Source organism: Talpa europaea (genome assembly GCF_964194135.1).
Source record: "Talpa europaea genome assembly, chromosome: 5".
NCBI lineage: Eukaryota > Metazoa > Chordata > Mammalia > Eulipotyphla > Talpidae > Talpa > Talpa europaea.
Window position 1 is genome coordinate 116598971 of NC_140071.1, and position 16920 is coordinate 116615890.

Consider the following 16920-nt stretch of genomic DNA (forward strand, 5'->3'; position numbering starts at 1 on the left):
TCTCCAGTAGAATAGCTGTTGGTCGTATGTGGTTATTTAAATTTTAATTAATCAAAACTAATTCAGTCTTCTGTTCCCACTAGCCCCATTTCAGGTTCTCAGTCACCACATGTGGCTTCTGAATTAGGCTTTATTGCAGAATGTTCTCTCAGTTCTGAAGCTTGCTTTCTTTTGAGTGATAATCTAATGAAGCTCTTGGATGACAAAAGTTTTCCTGTCCAGCTCGTGCCTTTACTGCTCCAGCTCCAGAAGTGGTTTGTAAAGCTGAATTACTCCTGTTTTGTTGAGTTCTTTCCCACTGCTGGGGCATTTGTTATATGGTAAATTCCGGGGTGGGGTTGTGTGGTCCATTTCAGTATCAGCTGCAATTATTGTGTAATTTTTGTCACAAAATCTTTGGGAAGTCTCTCCACAGCTTTGAGGGTTTCTGCTAATGTCTTGTTCTTTTCCTTTCACAATATGCTTTTGGGCTGCTGATTTTCCTGATTTTAGAGCAGAAATCCTGATGTAACCAAGGGAGTCTGTTCTCTCCCCACACACACTTATATATTGTACCATTTTTCACAGGAATGACAATAACGGATCAGGAGGGTTGATGTGTGGCTCAAAATCCTCTAAGAGTGTTTGATTTATTCAGATCTGAAAATGAATACCCTGTCTCATTCTGAAGTACTCCTTGCTGACTTGTATCATGATTTGACAGATTATATATTTTACTTCTTTATTTTGATGATTTTTTTTTCTCCTCCTACTGGAATATTTAAACTCCACAGAAACAGGGATTTTTCTATGCTTTTGTTCGTTGCCACAAAAGTGCCACAAGTATAGTGGCTACTTATTAACTATTGGTGAATGAGGACTCTACTCTCTCTATTTGGAGCTAGTTAAAATGGATAGATACTGTGGATTCCCCAGGACTGCCTTAACAAAGAACTGCAGATTGGGTGGTTTAAACAACAGAAATTAATTTGCTCATAGTTTTGGAGGGTCTAAGTCCCAAATCAAGATGTCAACAGTGTCCTGTTCCCTTGGAGGACTTTAGGGAAGAACCCCTCCTCCCTAATTCCTAGCTTCTGACCATTGCTGGCATTCCTGGGCTGTAGCTGGCTGCATCTCTCTAATCTCCACCTTCGTTGTCATGTGACCTTCTTCCTTAAGCTTCTATATTTCCCCTCTCTTACTATAGGACACCAATCATATGGAATTTAGGGTTCAGTCACCTGAACCCAGTATGACTTCTCATTCTAACTAACAAAGGCAAAGAGCCTATTTCCAAGTAAGGTCTCATCCTGGGGTTCCAGTAGACATACATTTGGTGGTGGGGGTGGGTGCTATTTAAGCCAGTACAGATGCAGCATAGACGATCCTTTCCCTAACTCAATCCTGTAGCACCTAGGAATGTCTTCTATTTCTGGGAGTTTGCTAAGTCTGCTTTAGAGCAAGTGCAGTCCATACAGACAGGCGCTGTGCATGCTGGAAGAGTTACTGTGCTCTGCTAATGTGTGCCTTCCCTGCGGGCAGGGAGGACACAGGAGGGGGGCCCTTGCGTGGCTGGCTCAGCTGCCTTTCCCTAGCGGGTCACTGGCCCCAACCCTGTCTCCAGGGGTTTCTCTTTGCTGGGAAAGAGCCATGGTTGTCCGAGAGCACAGGCCTGTCTATCTGCCGCCCCCTGAACATGCTGCTACAGTGTTTGCTCAGCACTGAGCTCTGCTGAAGGGTGCCCATAAATTGTTTTCCTCTCAGGCTGCTGACGCTTGCTGCCCTCAACTCACCTTACAACAGCTGTTTGGATATTCTCCTGTGGCTCATTTCTACATGCCCCAACCATCAGAGCAGGTGGTGACAAGTACAGTGTCCATGCCTGACAGGGCTGCTTGGGGATCCACGGTGGCCCTGTCGGTGATCCATCCTGCCATTCAATATCAGCGCTGAAACTGTCAGCAGCTCGGAGGACATCTGTGGGAAGGGCTTGGTCAGCTAACAGGCTGGCTGAAGCAGAGGCTGAATAGATAGGGGTGAGTGGCGAAGACCATTTTGGTACCGCTAGTCTGTGCTTAGGTCAGGGTCCCTTGGGACCTTTAGGTTGACGGTATTTGGAGAGTATCTTCTGTTAAAGGAGAGCCTGTATGCAGCTATGAACGTAGACAATGTCAGCCTCTCTAAAGTCATGAAGGTCATTCCGCTAAAGTGTCATAAAGCATTTTAAAAGTTGCGAGTGCCAGGAAATTTAATTAGGACCTCTGTGAACCCAGGCATAGTGAAGAAATCTCTATGAACAACTCAATTTTAATCTTTCTGACTAGGGCACCATAATACCCTAAGAGGCTAAGAAGCACGTGCTAGATGTCAATAACTTTAACTACACAGTCTGGAGAAAAAGAATAGGTTCATAATTCAGTCAACAAACATTTATATGCCAGGCACTGTACAAAATACTTGTGATATGCCAGTGAACAAAACAGATGAAGATTCAGGCACTTGGGAAGCTTAGTTTCTAACAAAGCAGTAAACACTAATTCAGGAGTGCAAGGAAGCGCAATAGCAGTTTAAATAATGAGTCATCTGGCTTGTCATTCTGTGCAGTGCCCTGGAGTGAGAGCACAAGATAAGAGAAGGGACTCTGCGGCTCATTGCAGATTGCCAGAGCCTTTTATGTGTATCCCGTTTGCAAGCTTACATGCAATGCAGTGTTCAGAGATCTTTGCTTTTTGGCCCTATACCCTCAAGCCAATTAATTAATCTAGTGCTCCTCTGATGATCCTGTTCCATCTTTGGAACAGCAGACATGGAATTTATTGACACAAGTTACCTTGGTTTCCACTGTGGCACTTTCCAAGAATTTTCAAAGATTATTTTGATGGTGTATGATTTCCACCTCTGTGTGCTTATTTTAGATGCCATTCCTCTGTATTGTGGATTGAAAACCAAAGCTACATTATTTAACTTGGTGTTTGTAAAGGGGCAGGAATGGGCCACTGAGCAGGTTTTCTGATCCCATGCAGACCCGGTAAAGGAGTCAGAGTCCTCAGTGGGTTTTTGCAGATCTTTTATTGGGGTTCACCAGGCATATGGCAGGCAGGGGTGCTGGGGGGCCGGGAGGCTGGCAGTCCTCCCAGCCCCCAACAAATCCTCACTCTATCTGGGCTCTCTGGCGTTCTCTGCTTCTGCTGCTGCTTCTCTGCTTCTCTCTCATTTTCTCTTTCAGCTTCTGCTGCTGCTGCTGGCGTCCCTGTGACGCTGCCCTTAAAAGCCCAGTCTCAGCCCAGGGGAATCCCATCTACCTATGCCCACACCCTACTCCAGGTGCCCGCCATCAGGCATGCATTCAGGACCGCAGATCCGTCATCTATCCTGATGGCCAGAGGGCAGAAAAACCTGACATTTTTCCTTACCCTACAGTGTTTCTCTGTGATTCTTTAGAACAGTTTTGGCCAAGTTGAGCAAAACCAGAGATGGGAGTTCTAATCTTTATCTGGTACTGACTTGCTGAGATTTTACAGACATCACTTAATCTTTATCATCCTGGTTTCCTCATGTGGAAAATGAGGTGATTGGACTCCCTTTAAGATCTAAAAACTGATATTTTAAGGCAGAGAGAAAATGAGCAGCACATTGCACTTTTACTTTCCCTCCTCCCCTTTTATAGTTGAAAAGCACCACATGGGTCAGGGTTTCTTGACTGACTTTTTTTCTGACTTTTTTTTAAATTCTACAGCAGCCTTCTGCCAAAGTGCAAAATTTCCTGTTTAATCCCCAAAGGAAGATTGATCAGAGGAAATCTGGGAGGCACTTTAACCACTGGGAGCAGGTTTCTCTGGGGTATCTTCTTTGGCTATAAGTATCTCACCTACGTGTGCAGCTTGTGGGTGGTGGAAAACGTGGGTAGGAAAGTCACTCATGTTAAGGGCCTTCCAGCACCTGGCACAGGATCAAGTTGGGAGCCAGGTGTGCCTCTGAATGCAGTGAAGGAAGAATTTGACACGGTGACAAAACCTTTTCCTTAAATAGCTAGTTAGGGTGAACACCCTATCTGCACTCACAGTTAAGAAATTAAAAGAGAAAAATAACAAAACCATGTTGAGAGGAGCACAGGAGCAGCATTTTGAGGTAAAGAGAAGGAGGATACTGGGATCTTAGTAATTTTGGAAGATTGGGCATAAAATTAGTCAGGAAACAGAATGAGCCTGATTGAATCATTCCACCTAAGCCAGGCAGCTCGGGGCACAGGTGCAAACAGACCTGGGCTGATTCTTCCTCCTTAGATATTTCTTACTTATTACTCCAGCAAGTAAATGTTCCTTGGGCTCAGTTTCCGTCTATGAAAAATAGGAACAATACCCCTTTCATGGGACTGTGATTGAAGACTCTGCGACAATGCTTTATGAAAGTGCTTTGTAAGAGCACAAATTGTCAGAACACAAAATATTTAGATCCTTCTTTTTGGGTTACTGTTATCTAATGGAGAATTTAGTTGTTCACATCTGGATAGCCCACCTCTAGGAAGTGTTGAAAGAAGAAATGTTGCTTTCAAAATCTGGGTTTCCTTACAAACCCAGTAAGACAAAAATAAGACAATTGAAATTTAATATCATTTTGCTTACTTTATGGTCTATAGCAGCACCATCCAATAGAAATGTAATGTCACCCAATATGTAAACTTTAGATGTCCTAGTAGCTACATTTGATGACACAAAAGGAAACATAAATTTATTCTAATATTTTATTACACTCAATGTCCAAGAATATAATTTTAACAGGCAATCTAAAAATTATGAATGAAATATTTTACCTTCTTTTTCATACTATCTTCAAAACTCAATACTCATATAGCACGTCTTAATTCAGATGAGCCACCTTTCACGTGCTCAGTGGCCACCTGTGGCTAGTGGCTACTGTCTTGGACAGTACTGGGCTTTTTAGAAGGTGGTACATTGAATTATAGCCCCTTCAAGTATATCTATATCCTAATCCCCAAGAACCTGTGAATGTCACTATACATGGTGAAAGGAACTTTGCTGATGTCATTAGTTAAGGATTTTGAGGTGTGGAGACTATCCAGAATTATGTGGAAGGCCCCAATGTCCTTGAAGAGGGAGCCCAGAGGATCAGAATCAGAGGTGAGAGGATGCAAGTGAGCTGACGTGCTTTGAAGATGCAAGAAGAGCTGTAAGCCATGGCATGTAGGTGGCTACTAAGAGCTGAAAAAGCCTTAGAAACAGATTTTCCCTTCAGAGCCTTTAGAAGGCAGTAGCCCTGATGCCTACAGCCCTGTGAAACTGATCTCCGACTCTGACCTCCAGAATTGTAATAGAATAAACCAGTGGTCTTGTAAGCCACGGTGGCAGTTGGTTACAGCAGCAACTAAGAAATGAATACACTAGTACACTATTGTTAACATCATTCTTTTTTTTTTTTTTAAAGATTTATTGATTTATGCATCCAAGAACTGGGGTATAGGCCAGAGGTGCAGAGGGCAGGAGGATTCCCAGGGACAGAGGGGGGAACAGATCAGGCAGACCAACTGAAATACACTGCTGAGGGGAGCAGTGGGTGAGACAGGAGAGGGCTGCTGCACCATGTGGGTTGTTCCCTGGCTGGCCGTGGATTTTTGCAGCTATTGCTGCAGCTATTGCTGCAGTGGCTGGCAATAGCTTGATAGCTCTGTCTTTAACCCCTGTGCATTAACACCATTTCTAAGAGACAGTTTTGAGAAGGTGTTCCCCTGTGTGGTGCCAGCGAGGCACAGAGCAGGAACTCTATGATCCAGGCAGCCGGGTAAAGGAGAGTCCTGGAGCTCCCGGTGGATTTTTCAGGCTTTTATTGAGCTTTTACCCCATTTGTAGTGCAGCAACCAGGTACATGGCAGGCAGGAATGCCTGGGGGCCCAGTGAATCTTCACTCTTTCTGGGCTCTCTGGCGTTCTCTTGCGGCCTCTTCTCTGCTGTTGCTCTCATTCTGCTTTCTCCTCTCATTCTGCTGGCGTCCGCATGACGCTGCCCTTATAAGTCCAGTCTCTCAGCCCAGGTGTGCCTACCTATGCATGCCCACACCCTACTCCAGGGGCCCGCCATCAGGCATGCCTGTAGGACCGCAGGGGTCTATCAATGATAAGGGCGGGAGCGCGGAAAAGACTGACAGTTTTCACTTACCCTGCACCCTGATAGAGCATTTCTTAGGTATTCTGATTCCCGGGCTGGGGGTGACTGCACAGCAGTTTGCCCCAGGGTTCCTATTTATGGCCGTTCTTCAGGTTACTGTGCCTTCCTGTCATCTACTGAGCACTGGAGTCTGTTTCTTTCTCTGGTCCAACTGCAGCCTTTGATAACAGAACTCAACTGGTGCCTTGTCACTGCCTTTGAGAATGGCCAAGGTGACAAGGATTTTTCAAATTAGGGTACAATACACAGTAGAAAAAAATGGTTTAGAACAAGTCACTCACTCTCTTTACCACCTGCTCAGTGTTTTTATCACTCTAAATATGAACTAACAAGTAATAAAAGTATAGCTATGTGGGTTTGGTATGGTTTTATGCTTTCATTAGTAATATTATGGAATGTGTGATCAGGCCATTAAGTCTCAGTTTAGTGTACGTGAGAATCACCTGGAGAGCCTGATGTAACAGATCACTTGGGTCCCACTAGCGGGGTTTCTAACAGAGTAAGTCTGGGAAGGTACCCCAGAACTTGCATTTCTAACCAATTCCAGGTGATGCAGACACAGCAAGAAGGAAGATGTGAGAACCCTGGGAATACCTGGCTTTTAGGCGGTTCTCCCAGGTCCTCCATTATTGCTGGGAAAGACCCCAAGGGAGGCCTTTCCTTTCCACTAGGGCATGCAGGGAATCCTCTTCCAACAATAAGCTTAGCAGTTGTTGCTAAGGAACCTCAGAGTTCGCCCCACTCCTTTCACTTGGCTCTGTTTTGTGTCTCCCTCCCCGAGGTCTAAAGTAGATGACAATCCCGAAATCCCCAAGTCTCAGCTAAATATACCTCATTTGCCACAGACCAGCTGACATCTCAGATTTCCCAGCTGGAGTGAATGCCCCGGACCTGGGGTAGCCCAGTGGAAAATCTATAAGTGGAAAATGCCAAGTTAAAAATAGCCTGGGGAGGCCCCTCAAACTCTTACACCCAGCTGCCCACTTGGGGTGACGGGTTCCAAGGGTGGGGGGTGGGAGGGTAAAACCAGAGTGTTGGAAAGAGTGCTGAGCAGTGTGCAGTTCATTTGGTAGGAGAGTTAGGACAGACTTTAGAAACCAGCTCCTGCTTCTCCCCCTGTCTCTGTGGTTTTTAAAATATAAATTCAAGACTTAGTTACCAAAGACCTAGATCCGGCCTATGTTGATTTTAATTCTTTCTTCTTCTGCATAACAATAAAGCATAGCTTCTAAACTTTCTGAAATTAAAATTGAGATTGAACTTTCTGGGGGTGGCCTGGGGTTTCTGAAAGTGGCTCCTTGAAAGGACCTGTTAGGTCTACCTTGTGGGTGCAGAGGTCAGTGGATTGCTTTTGTCTTGCCAGTTTGAATATATAGCTGCATTCATGAAAAGAGAGAGAAATCCCTCTCTCAAAAAACAAAACTGAAATGCAGTCCACTAGTCTTTCCTAGGCTACTTGTGTCTGGTTGCTTCCTCCTTCTTCAGGAAGACCCTGCCAAGTTTGAAAGTTTTCAACCAGTTTCTTTATTTCGTCATTTTACATCTGTACTTCATGCAGGTCCATTATTCTTTGCTGGGTTTGCTGTCTTCTTCTTCTTCTTCCTTCTTCCTTTCTCTTCTAAACATCTTCTGCATAGTCAGAAGTTTAAAATCAGTGAATTCTTGGTCTGCCCCAAACTTTCATGTTTAAATATATCTTGTCTACCACTATCTTTCTGAGTTGGCTAATTCCCACCCAGAAAGTATTCTCTTGCCAGACCTTCATCTAACCTAGGCCAAGACTCAATCTAAGCTTTGTGTGGGTAAGCTGAACAGATGAGGAAAAAAAAAACTTATTCTGAATGTTTAGGCACACAGAAGGAAGGCCACAGAGTTGCACCCAAGTCTGATAATACTTTTAAAGAGGCTGTTAGGAAGGGGCATAAACTCTACCATTTACCTAAAGACCTCACGTGAGTAGTGCCTATAGAATGTGGCAGTTTGCAGAGTTTGGAGGGCACTTTGCATTCACAGGGCAGAGGTGACCATGTATATGCTGCTGGGCAGCCCAAAGTGCATCTCTACCAGGAGAACTAGCACCTGGGGACACTGGGAAAGCATGGAGGACCTATGGCAGGAAACCACACCCAAGTGGGCAGAGTTACTACTGATTTTTACTACATGATGTCCAGGGATACCAAATATTCTGAATTGTGTGAGAATCCTATCATTGAAAATTGTTCTTTTCACTATATCAATTATGTTGCTTCCCCTTTACCTCCCACCTCCCTGAACCAACACACATATAATTGGAGACCCATAGGAATGAATGCTTAAAAACTACTGTTGGTGCAAAAGTAAAAGATTATATATATTTTTAAAGCTTAACCATGTGGATTGACCATGCCCTATGTGACTCTGTGTCTGTGTTGTAATCCTCTTTATATCTGGGCTTTACTGTCCTGTCACAAGGTCTTAAAGTCACCCATGCCATTGACTATATCCTCAAAGGTAGGCTGTCAACTCCCAGAGGGCGAGGACTATGTCTTTATCATCTTAAATCCCAATAACCCAGCTGTGCACAGAATAGGTGCTAAATAAGCATGAGTGGGATCAACCAAATGAATGAGATTTTAACACATAGCATGCATATTTGTAATGCAAACCTCAACACATATTTTCCTTCTATTTTCCAATGAGCATATTCATGAACTAGAGCAAAACATATGATGAATGTTAAATTTGGAATTCAGTCTTCTGTTCTTTCAGAAAGAAAGATTCAGAAAGAAATTGCTGCTTCATCTAACACATAAAATCCTTTCTTGTACTTTTTTTTTTAAACTGCAGGATTCCTTTCAGCAGGTGGGTTCAGTAGGTTAACTGTTTTCAACATCTGTTTATGCTTTACTTTGCATTGAAATGCCTGAAATAGATTGTTGTAGAGCATAAAATCCATTTTGTCTTGTGTGTGTTCCCTGATTATTTTCAGCTGCAGAGAGTCAATATTTTAGTTCTCTACTCACTTTGCCAATCTGTTTCAATTTTTAAAAGTCACAACATTTGTATTCTTATAGAGTCATTTAGGTCTTTAAGATTTGCACAAATTCAACAGCTCCCTTATTGTTACATGAAAAATAAGTTTGGCTTCATTTGGCTCTGTATTAAGTTCCTTTGGATTTTGCCATTGCTCCCTTAAAAACATAGTAATCTGTAGCCAGGATGTGAAATTTAAAACATTCTAGTGAATAAATGTGAAATATTTAATTTCCTGAGGGATGGAGAATGAAGCTCTCTTTGATTTTTTTCCCCTGTAGCCTCCATTGTTTCCAAAGAAATATACTGGGAAAATAAATAACTTTTAATCTTCCCTAATATACGTAGAAAGAATTCAGTTATTGTATCTGCCTTAAAAGGAAATACTTTTTAAGATTTGTGTCTGTCATAAAATAACCTTGACATATTCGATATTGGGGGCAAATCATCTCAAAAAAGAATGCAGGGTCCTATTTATCTACCTTGTTGGGATGAGAAGTTGCCTGCTGTTTCTTTCCAAGATCATCTTCCATAACAGTCACGGAATTATGACCATCTCACCCTCCTCTGGAAAAAATGGAGCTTATTTTAAAAGATTTTGCTGTTGCCTCTGAAGACAAGTCCTCACTTGAGAAAAGATTATAACTTTCCTGCAGGAAGACTGAATTGAACACACTCAACTTACATATTTCAGAGAAAACTGGACTTTTAGAGTTTTGTGAACTTGATAGAAACATTGTTATTATTTTTTTACTTTTATTTCATTTTGCCAATTTTATTTTATTTCTGTAATATTTGTGGTTGGAGTAAGAGACTTACATTTTATGCCTTATTTGCAGACATGGAAATATGATTACAAATAGGGTGATGGCTTTATAAGGTCACCTAGATTTTCAGTGGTAGAGACAATATTGTTCAAGTTGCCTCTGAAACATTCCAGTCTTTTATCTCATGTTTCCTACTTGAGCTAAACAATGCTACTCTCAGAACTGCAACACTGGGGCCATATGCTGCCTGGGTTTTGGATAATTATTATCTCAACAGGAAAAATACTTTGTTGGTATTTAGTCTCCAAGTTGAATATATTTTCTGGGATGTGTGAATATGAGATTTGAGGGCAGGCTATCTGGTGCTGTTGTTGTGTTAATTTTCAAAGAAGAAAATATGGGCTGGGTTGGTTTGCAGACCATGTGGTGTGAATGGAGTAATTTCATTTTATTTGAACTTTCATGCTCAATCAAATGCCAAAAAAAATGAGATGAAAAGACTTACTGAAGACCAGATGTTTGTTTTTCATGCCTTTTGGGGCATTAAAAGCAAACATCACAACAAAAAACATTTGGCTCTGACATAATTCAGGATGCATGGTTTGGGAGGCATTTGGCTTATTGGTAGAGTGGAAGCTAATGATAATATGGAGAATTAACAGATGACTGATTTGCAAAGCATTTAAATCACTTATCACTTATTCAATAAATCTGCTTTTAATTCATATAAGGAATGCTCTCCCAGCTTACTGACAACAGCGAGGAAAGCATCTATCACAGACCATGCTTCCTAAATAAGGATACTGGCTCATTTTTGCTCAGTGAACAGACAGTGAAGGTGGATTGGAGAAGGTCCATCTCTAACCTGAAAAAGCAATTCATTTTGGAGTGGCAGTTGTGCAGGCTAGTGTTTCAAGCTGATAATACAGCAGTAAGTGGACTCCTAGTGTCTGTATTTTTTCAGAGCTATGAGTATATTAGCATGTAGTGTTAAACAGTCTAATATCCCCAAGGGTTTAGAAGGAGCTTCTGTGTCCTGTTCAGGCCACACCAGTCAAAGTGACTTCACTATCCTTGTAGGCTGTTCTCTGAATCACTGAAACAGCAGAGTTGCAAACATACTAGCAACTCGTCACCTTTCTACCTAGAGAACTCAGGTGCCAAGTTAGTCTCAAACCAATAATACATAGAGTTGAGTATAGATTTTTTTCTTTTTAATTGTTTTTAGTATTGTGAGAGATTGGGCATGGAACACAGTGGTAAGCAATGAGTCTGGTGTAGGCGAGACAGAACTGGAAGGGCATTTAAGTATGCTATTCGAAGTGTGATCCTCAGATCACCTGAGATGAGTAGGCCTGGCACAATACCAATTATGGGGATGGAGATGATTTATTTGGTTTCAGATATATTAGGATTGGAGTATATTTACAACATCCAATGACATGTCAAGTGGCCAATTGCATACAAAGTTCTGGAGCTCAGAGGAAGATGTATGCTTGCTATATAAAGAAGGACATCTCAGGGCAGGGCTAGCAATTACAACTATTTGTGTGATGGCATTGCCTGGAGGGAAATAATGCAAAGTACCTCCAGTAAAGGAATCATCAGAGAGGTAGGAGAAAAACACGGCAAAGAAAATGCTTGAAGAGGAGGAGAGTAGCTAGAGAGAATTTGATCTCTCAAATGATACAGAGATGCCATTATAATGATGACAGAAAATTGTCATTTGGATGTAACAACATGAAGGTCACAGCACGCAGTCATTTGGTGCAGTGACAGGAATGGGCCAAATTGTCATGGCCATAGGAGTAAACAGTGAGGAATTTTGGAGATAAATATAACAACTCTTAGAGCATTTGGATGAGAAAAGAGAGAGAGAGAGGACAGTGGATGAAGTGGAATATATGTTTGAGGATGAAGAGTAAAAGAGAAACTTAGGCATGATATAAATTAAGATGATCACAGTAATGAGGGAGGAGAGGACCAAAGGAGGGAAGGAAGGAGAAAAGGAGAGAATAATTAAGGGGAGAATTAAGGTGTAAGATTCTTGAGAAGGGAAAAGGTGATGGAAACGTCAGCCCTAAATAGGAGTCAAATACCTTCTTCTTTACTGTGGAAGGATAAATATGAACACATATGCAGGTGTGAAGGTTTAGAGGTAGGTGAGGTATAGGGTAAGTAAAAAGGTATCAGGCTTTTCTGCCTTCCCACCATTAGATTAACGATGATCCCTGCGGTCCTGAATGCATGCCTAGTGGCAGGCATCTGGAGTAGGGTGTGGGCCTACGGTGGGTGCACCTGGACTGAGACTGGCTTATAAGGGCGGTGTCACCAGGAAGCCAGAGGAAGCAAGAGAGAGGAACAGAACCAGCATAAGAGAGAGAACGAGACCACGAGAGAATGTTGGAGAGCCCAGAAGAGTGAAGATTCGCTGGGCGTAGGAGGCCTGCCAGCCTCCTGGCCTCCAGGCACCCCTGCCTGCCGTGCACCTGGTAAAAGCCCAATAAAATCCTGAAAAAGCCACTGAGGGCTCCAAGACTGTCCTTTATCCGTCTGCATAGGGTTATAGAGATCCTGCTCCGTGCCCTTCCTGCCTCTACATGAGGCAATTCCCATTTGATGATTTTTATTCTCTCCATAACGTGGGATTGGGGTGGGGCCTGTTCTGAGACTGAGGGCAGATGTGTGGGAGGAGGCAGTTTGAGGAATTGAGAAGTTTGAAGAATTGAGAAGGCCTTAAACCAACATTTAGTAGTCCCATTGGGTGACACTGCAGCCCTATTCATATACTCGGGTGTTAGTGCAGAGAAGATTGTGAATTCATCTAGCATTGCCTTTTACAAGAAGAATGAGAAGACAACCCAGAGGTGTATGTACTTCAGGAGATTAGCAACAGTATCACTGAAGTATTGTTCCAAAGATTCTAAACAAGATCTTGTAGGGTAAGGTAAAAAGTGTCAGGCTTTTCTGCCCTCCCACCATTAGGATAGATGAGAGAACCCTGTGGTCCTGAATGCATGCCTGATGGCGGGCACCTGGGTGGGTACACCTGGGCTGAGAGACTGAGTTAATAAGGGCGGCGTCACGGGGACGCCAGCAGAAGCCAAGAACGAACGGAAGCCGAGAGAAGAAAAGTAGAGAGAACGCCAGAGAGCCCAGATAGAGTGAGGATTTGCTGGGGGCTGGGAGGGCTGCGAGGACTGCAGCATCCCTGCCTGCCATGTGCCTGGTAAATCTAAATAAAAGCCTGCAAAATCCACTGAGGACTCTGACTCCTCCTTAACCCGGTCTGCTGGATCAGAAAACCTGCACTGTGTCCTGTCCTGCCTCTACAGATATGTAGAGACATAAAAGAAGGAAAAAGTTGATTGACTTGGAGAAGATAAAGGGACAATAGGCTCTGAAAGAGCCAAAATGGCTGTTATGAAAATAGTTAAATCAGCACCTGGGAGGCAAATGCAATGGAGTTAAGAATGAAGAAGAAGGGCCTCCCCGGTAGTGCAGCAGGTTGAGCACAGTGCTGTGAAGCTGTCCACAGCCTTTGCAGCTTTGGTTCGATTCCCGGCTGCCAGGGAGATTCCCACATGGCGCGCAGACCTCTCCTGTCTCGCCCGCTGCTCCCCTCAGCAGTGTATTTCGGTCCGTCTGCCTGTTCTGCAACCTGCTCTGGCTGTGGTGAATTCTCTCACCCTCCCGCGCCTCTGGCCTGTACACCAGTGCTTGTATAAATAAATAAATTTTTTAAAAAAGAAGAAATTTCCAAAAAAAACACAATTGAAATTTATTAAAAAAAAATGAAGAAGAAAATAAGAGACCTCACAATGGAACCAAACTGACTGAGGAAAATATCTTAGGGAGATTGTGACCATACACATTATAAAAACCACCGTGACAGTTTTTAAAATAAACACACTTGTTAAGATACAAGAAGTTTATGTATTGAGTTGCTTCATGATATTAAAACTATATTTCATTTCCCTCTTTGACTTAGGTCTTGGGAGCTGATGGTGACATGAGTGGCGGCTGCTCTCAGAAGCTGGCGACAGCTACCATTCTCCGTTTCCTGTTGCTGGTCCTGATTCCATGTATCTGTGCGCTCATTGTCCTGCTGGTGATCCTGTTTTCCTTTGTGGGTGAGTAATGCCATTATTAAAGAAAAATGAAATAAAAATTAAAATTAAAATTAGCATGATTTATAAGTAGGGGGTGAGCCAGAAGTGATGATATGGGGAGATGCAACTGTGTTTATTGAAGTTGTTTAAGGACTAAATTAATAGATGGCCATCATCTTGAACCTTTTTGTTATTGTGCCAGAGAGAAAGACAAAGCGTCCTGGAGGTTTATTTAAAACAAGTATGCAATATAGTGTTATCAGCAATAATCACCAGGCTATAATTAGATCCCCCAAATATATTCATCTTTTAATTAGAAGTTTGTACCCTTTGACCAACATCAAAGATGTCAAGAGACAGAGTATGAGGTGAGAGAATGTAACCCAAGTTAATATCTTAGTGGAATGGGGAAGGGTTGAAAATATTTGATGAACAGCATTAATCTCCACCAAACCTATCTCATTTGGGGTTCCTTCATTTATCCAGCAATTCAAACCAGAATCCTGGAAGAGAGCTCTGACTCTTACACTAATGTTTTCATAGTTTTTTTCTCTGAAAGTGCTTGCATACATGTTCCTTTTCCTCACTGCTTTTGCCTGGGGTCAGACCTTACACTTTTCTCCTTTGGGCTATTGCAAATAGCCTTCTAATTACCTTCTAGAATTGACCCCTTTCAAGCATCACCTGCTGCCAGAGAGATCATTCTAGTAGTATTTCACCCTATTTAAGATCCTTGAAGGGTTTTCCATCACAAGATCTATTCCAAATAGTTAAAAGGACCTCCCTTTTACAGTCTAGCTTCTACTTCTCTAGCATTTTCTCTTGGTGGTCCTGTGTGCCCTAGCTATGTTTGATTACTAGACTTTTAAATATCTTTTTGTTCTATCTAGAAAGTACTCCATCCTCTATTACTACACCTGCCTTTCGCCACAAATGCTTTCCTCAAACCTAGAAAATTCTTAATCATGTTTTAAGATTCCCATCGAGGATTACTCTCCCCTAAAAATCTTTCCTTACTTTCTCAAATGGAATGACAGCTGCTTCTCTACTTTTTGTCACCAGATTGTCCCATGCATATCTTCCTCAAAGAACTGCCAGCATGGCTGGTATATTTTAGACTGCTCGCCTGCATCCACCAGTTAATCTATAAACACCTGCTGATAAGACTCTCTTATTAAATTTTGTGTTCTCAGCAGAGAGTAAACACAGATTCCTCGCACATAGAAAATGCAAAGTAAATGTGCTACTAATATAGCTAGACTGACATCAAGGAATTAATTTTCCACTCACATCATAGGAAGATAAATTTTTTTTTACATGCACATGATGATTGAGCTTTTTTAACTAGTATGCCTTGTACAGAGAGAAAAGTATGTACAAATATGTGTGTGTATATATATTTATGTCACGTCCTGATTCAGTTCTTGGGTAAGTGAAATAACCTTCATAAACTTCAGATTTCTTCTCTCTGAATCTCCGTAGAAAAAGAATTAGAGCATTTGTTTCACAGCTGTATTGAAAGACCAACTCAGTAGATGCCTGTCGTGAGGATAACTTAGCAAGGTGCTTTGTAATAGTTTCTTATTGCTGCAGCAACAAATTATCCCAAACTTGGTAGTTTAAAACACGAAAATTATCTTAGAATATGAAGGCAATAAGTCCAAAACAAATCTCACTGGGCTAAAATTAAGATGTTGGCAGCATTGTATTCCCGCTGGAGGCTCTGGGGGCAGTATTTCCCTGTCTTTTCCAACTTTTAGGGGCTTCCTGCATTCCTTGGCCTCTTTCCATCTTCAAAATGAGCATTGGCCCAGGCAATCTTTCTTACACTTCTGACACATATTCTCACACCTCCCTCTTCTGCTTATAAAGATCTGGAGATTACATTGGGCCTACCTGAATAATCCAGGGTAATTTCCCTATCTATATTTGCAATACCCTTTTGCATGAGAGGTACATAATGTAGCATATTCACAGGTTCTGGGACTTAGGCTGTGGACAATGCTGGGAGATATTATTTTGCATATCGTGGTGCCCAATCCATATCGTGGTGCCCAAGTATAAAGCTTGGCTATTATTATTGGGATTATAGATTATTTCTTAAATATTGTTAAATAACTGTTAATAATAATTCTGTTAATTAATATCAGTAATTTTACATGAATAAGCCATAATTCTTCCACTCCAAAAGTGGGTTAAGTGATTGACTTTTGAAAATTTCTTTGACCATTGTGTTATACTGGGATGTACTTACAGTAAAAGGAAATTGGTATTTATTTTAGAATACCTTAGCTGCTCTAAGGAAGATAATATTACTATCAATAGTGTAGCAGTAAGTGGCAGTTATTGGGAATTTTCTATGTCAGGAACTGTTCCAAGTGTTTTCATATGTATTGACTAATTTGATCCTAACAGCCATGAGGGAGGTACTTTTATTTTCATTATTTTATGGCAGTTGAGTATTTGCCCAACTTTTTAGGGCTAGTAAGTGCTAGAGGGGATTTAACCCAGGTGGTTTCAGAGTGTAGAACCTATACTTTTAACCAAAGCATATAAAAGCAGGAATGTGGGAGAGGATAGGGCAGCACTGGAAGAATGAACACTCTACTTTGGGCTAATAACTCTCAGCATTTTTATAACTCAACATTGTGTAGCTTGAGAATATTTACTCTTAACACATTCTAACTTTTGTGCTTTTAGAAAATGGTTAATTAATAGATGAACAAATGTGAATCAAGAGCTGGTCACTTTCCAGAGATACTTGAAGATAAATTGCCTAGTGGGTTCAGTTTTTAAAGATAAGCAAGACCTGTAAGTTTCCCTACCTCTCTCAAATATACCATAGGGATATTAGCTATGACAACTCTCATG

At 41.9% G+C, this 16920-nt stretch overlaps 1 protein-coding gene across 1 annotated transcript in view; it reads left to right on the top strand.

Moving 5' to 3' along the window:
* CORIN (corin, serine peptidase) overlaps window positions 1–16920 on the top strand; it is a gene marked incomplete at both ends in the record, with an annotated part of 178757 nt that overhangs the window by 3083 nt on the left and 158754 nt on the right. The window contains one exon of the mRNA XM_084233149.1: window positions 13929–14070. Coding sequence (XP_084089275.1) covers window positions 13929–14070 — 142 coding nt within the window. The remainder of the gene's footprint in view (window positions 1–13928; window positions 14071–16920) is intronic.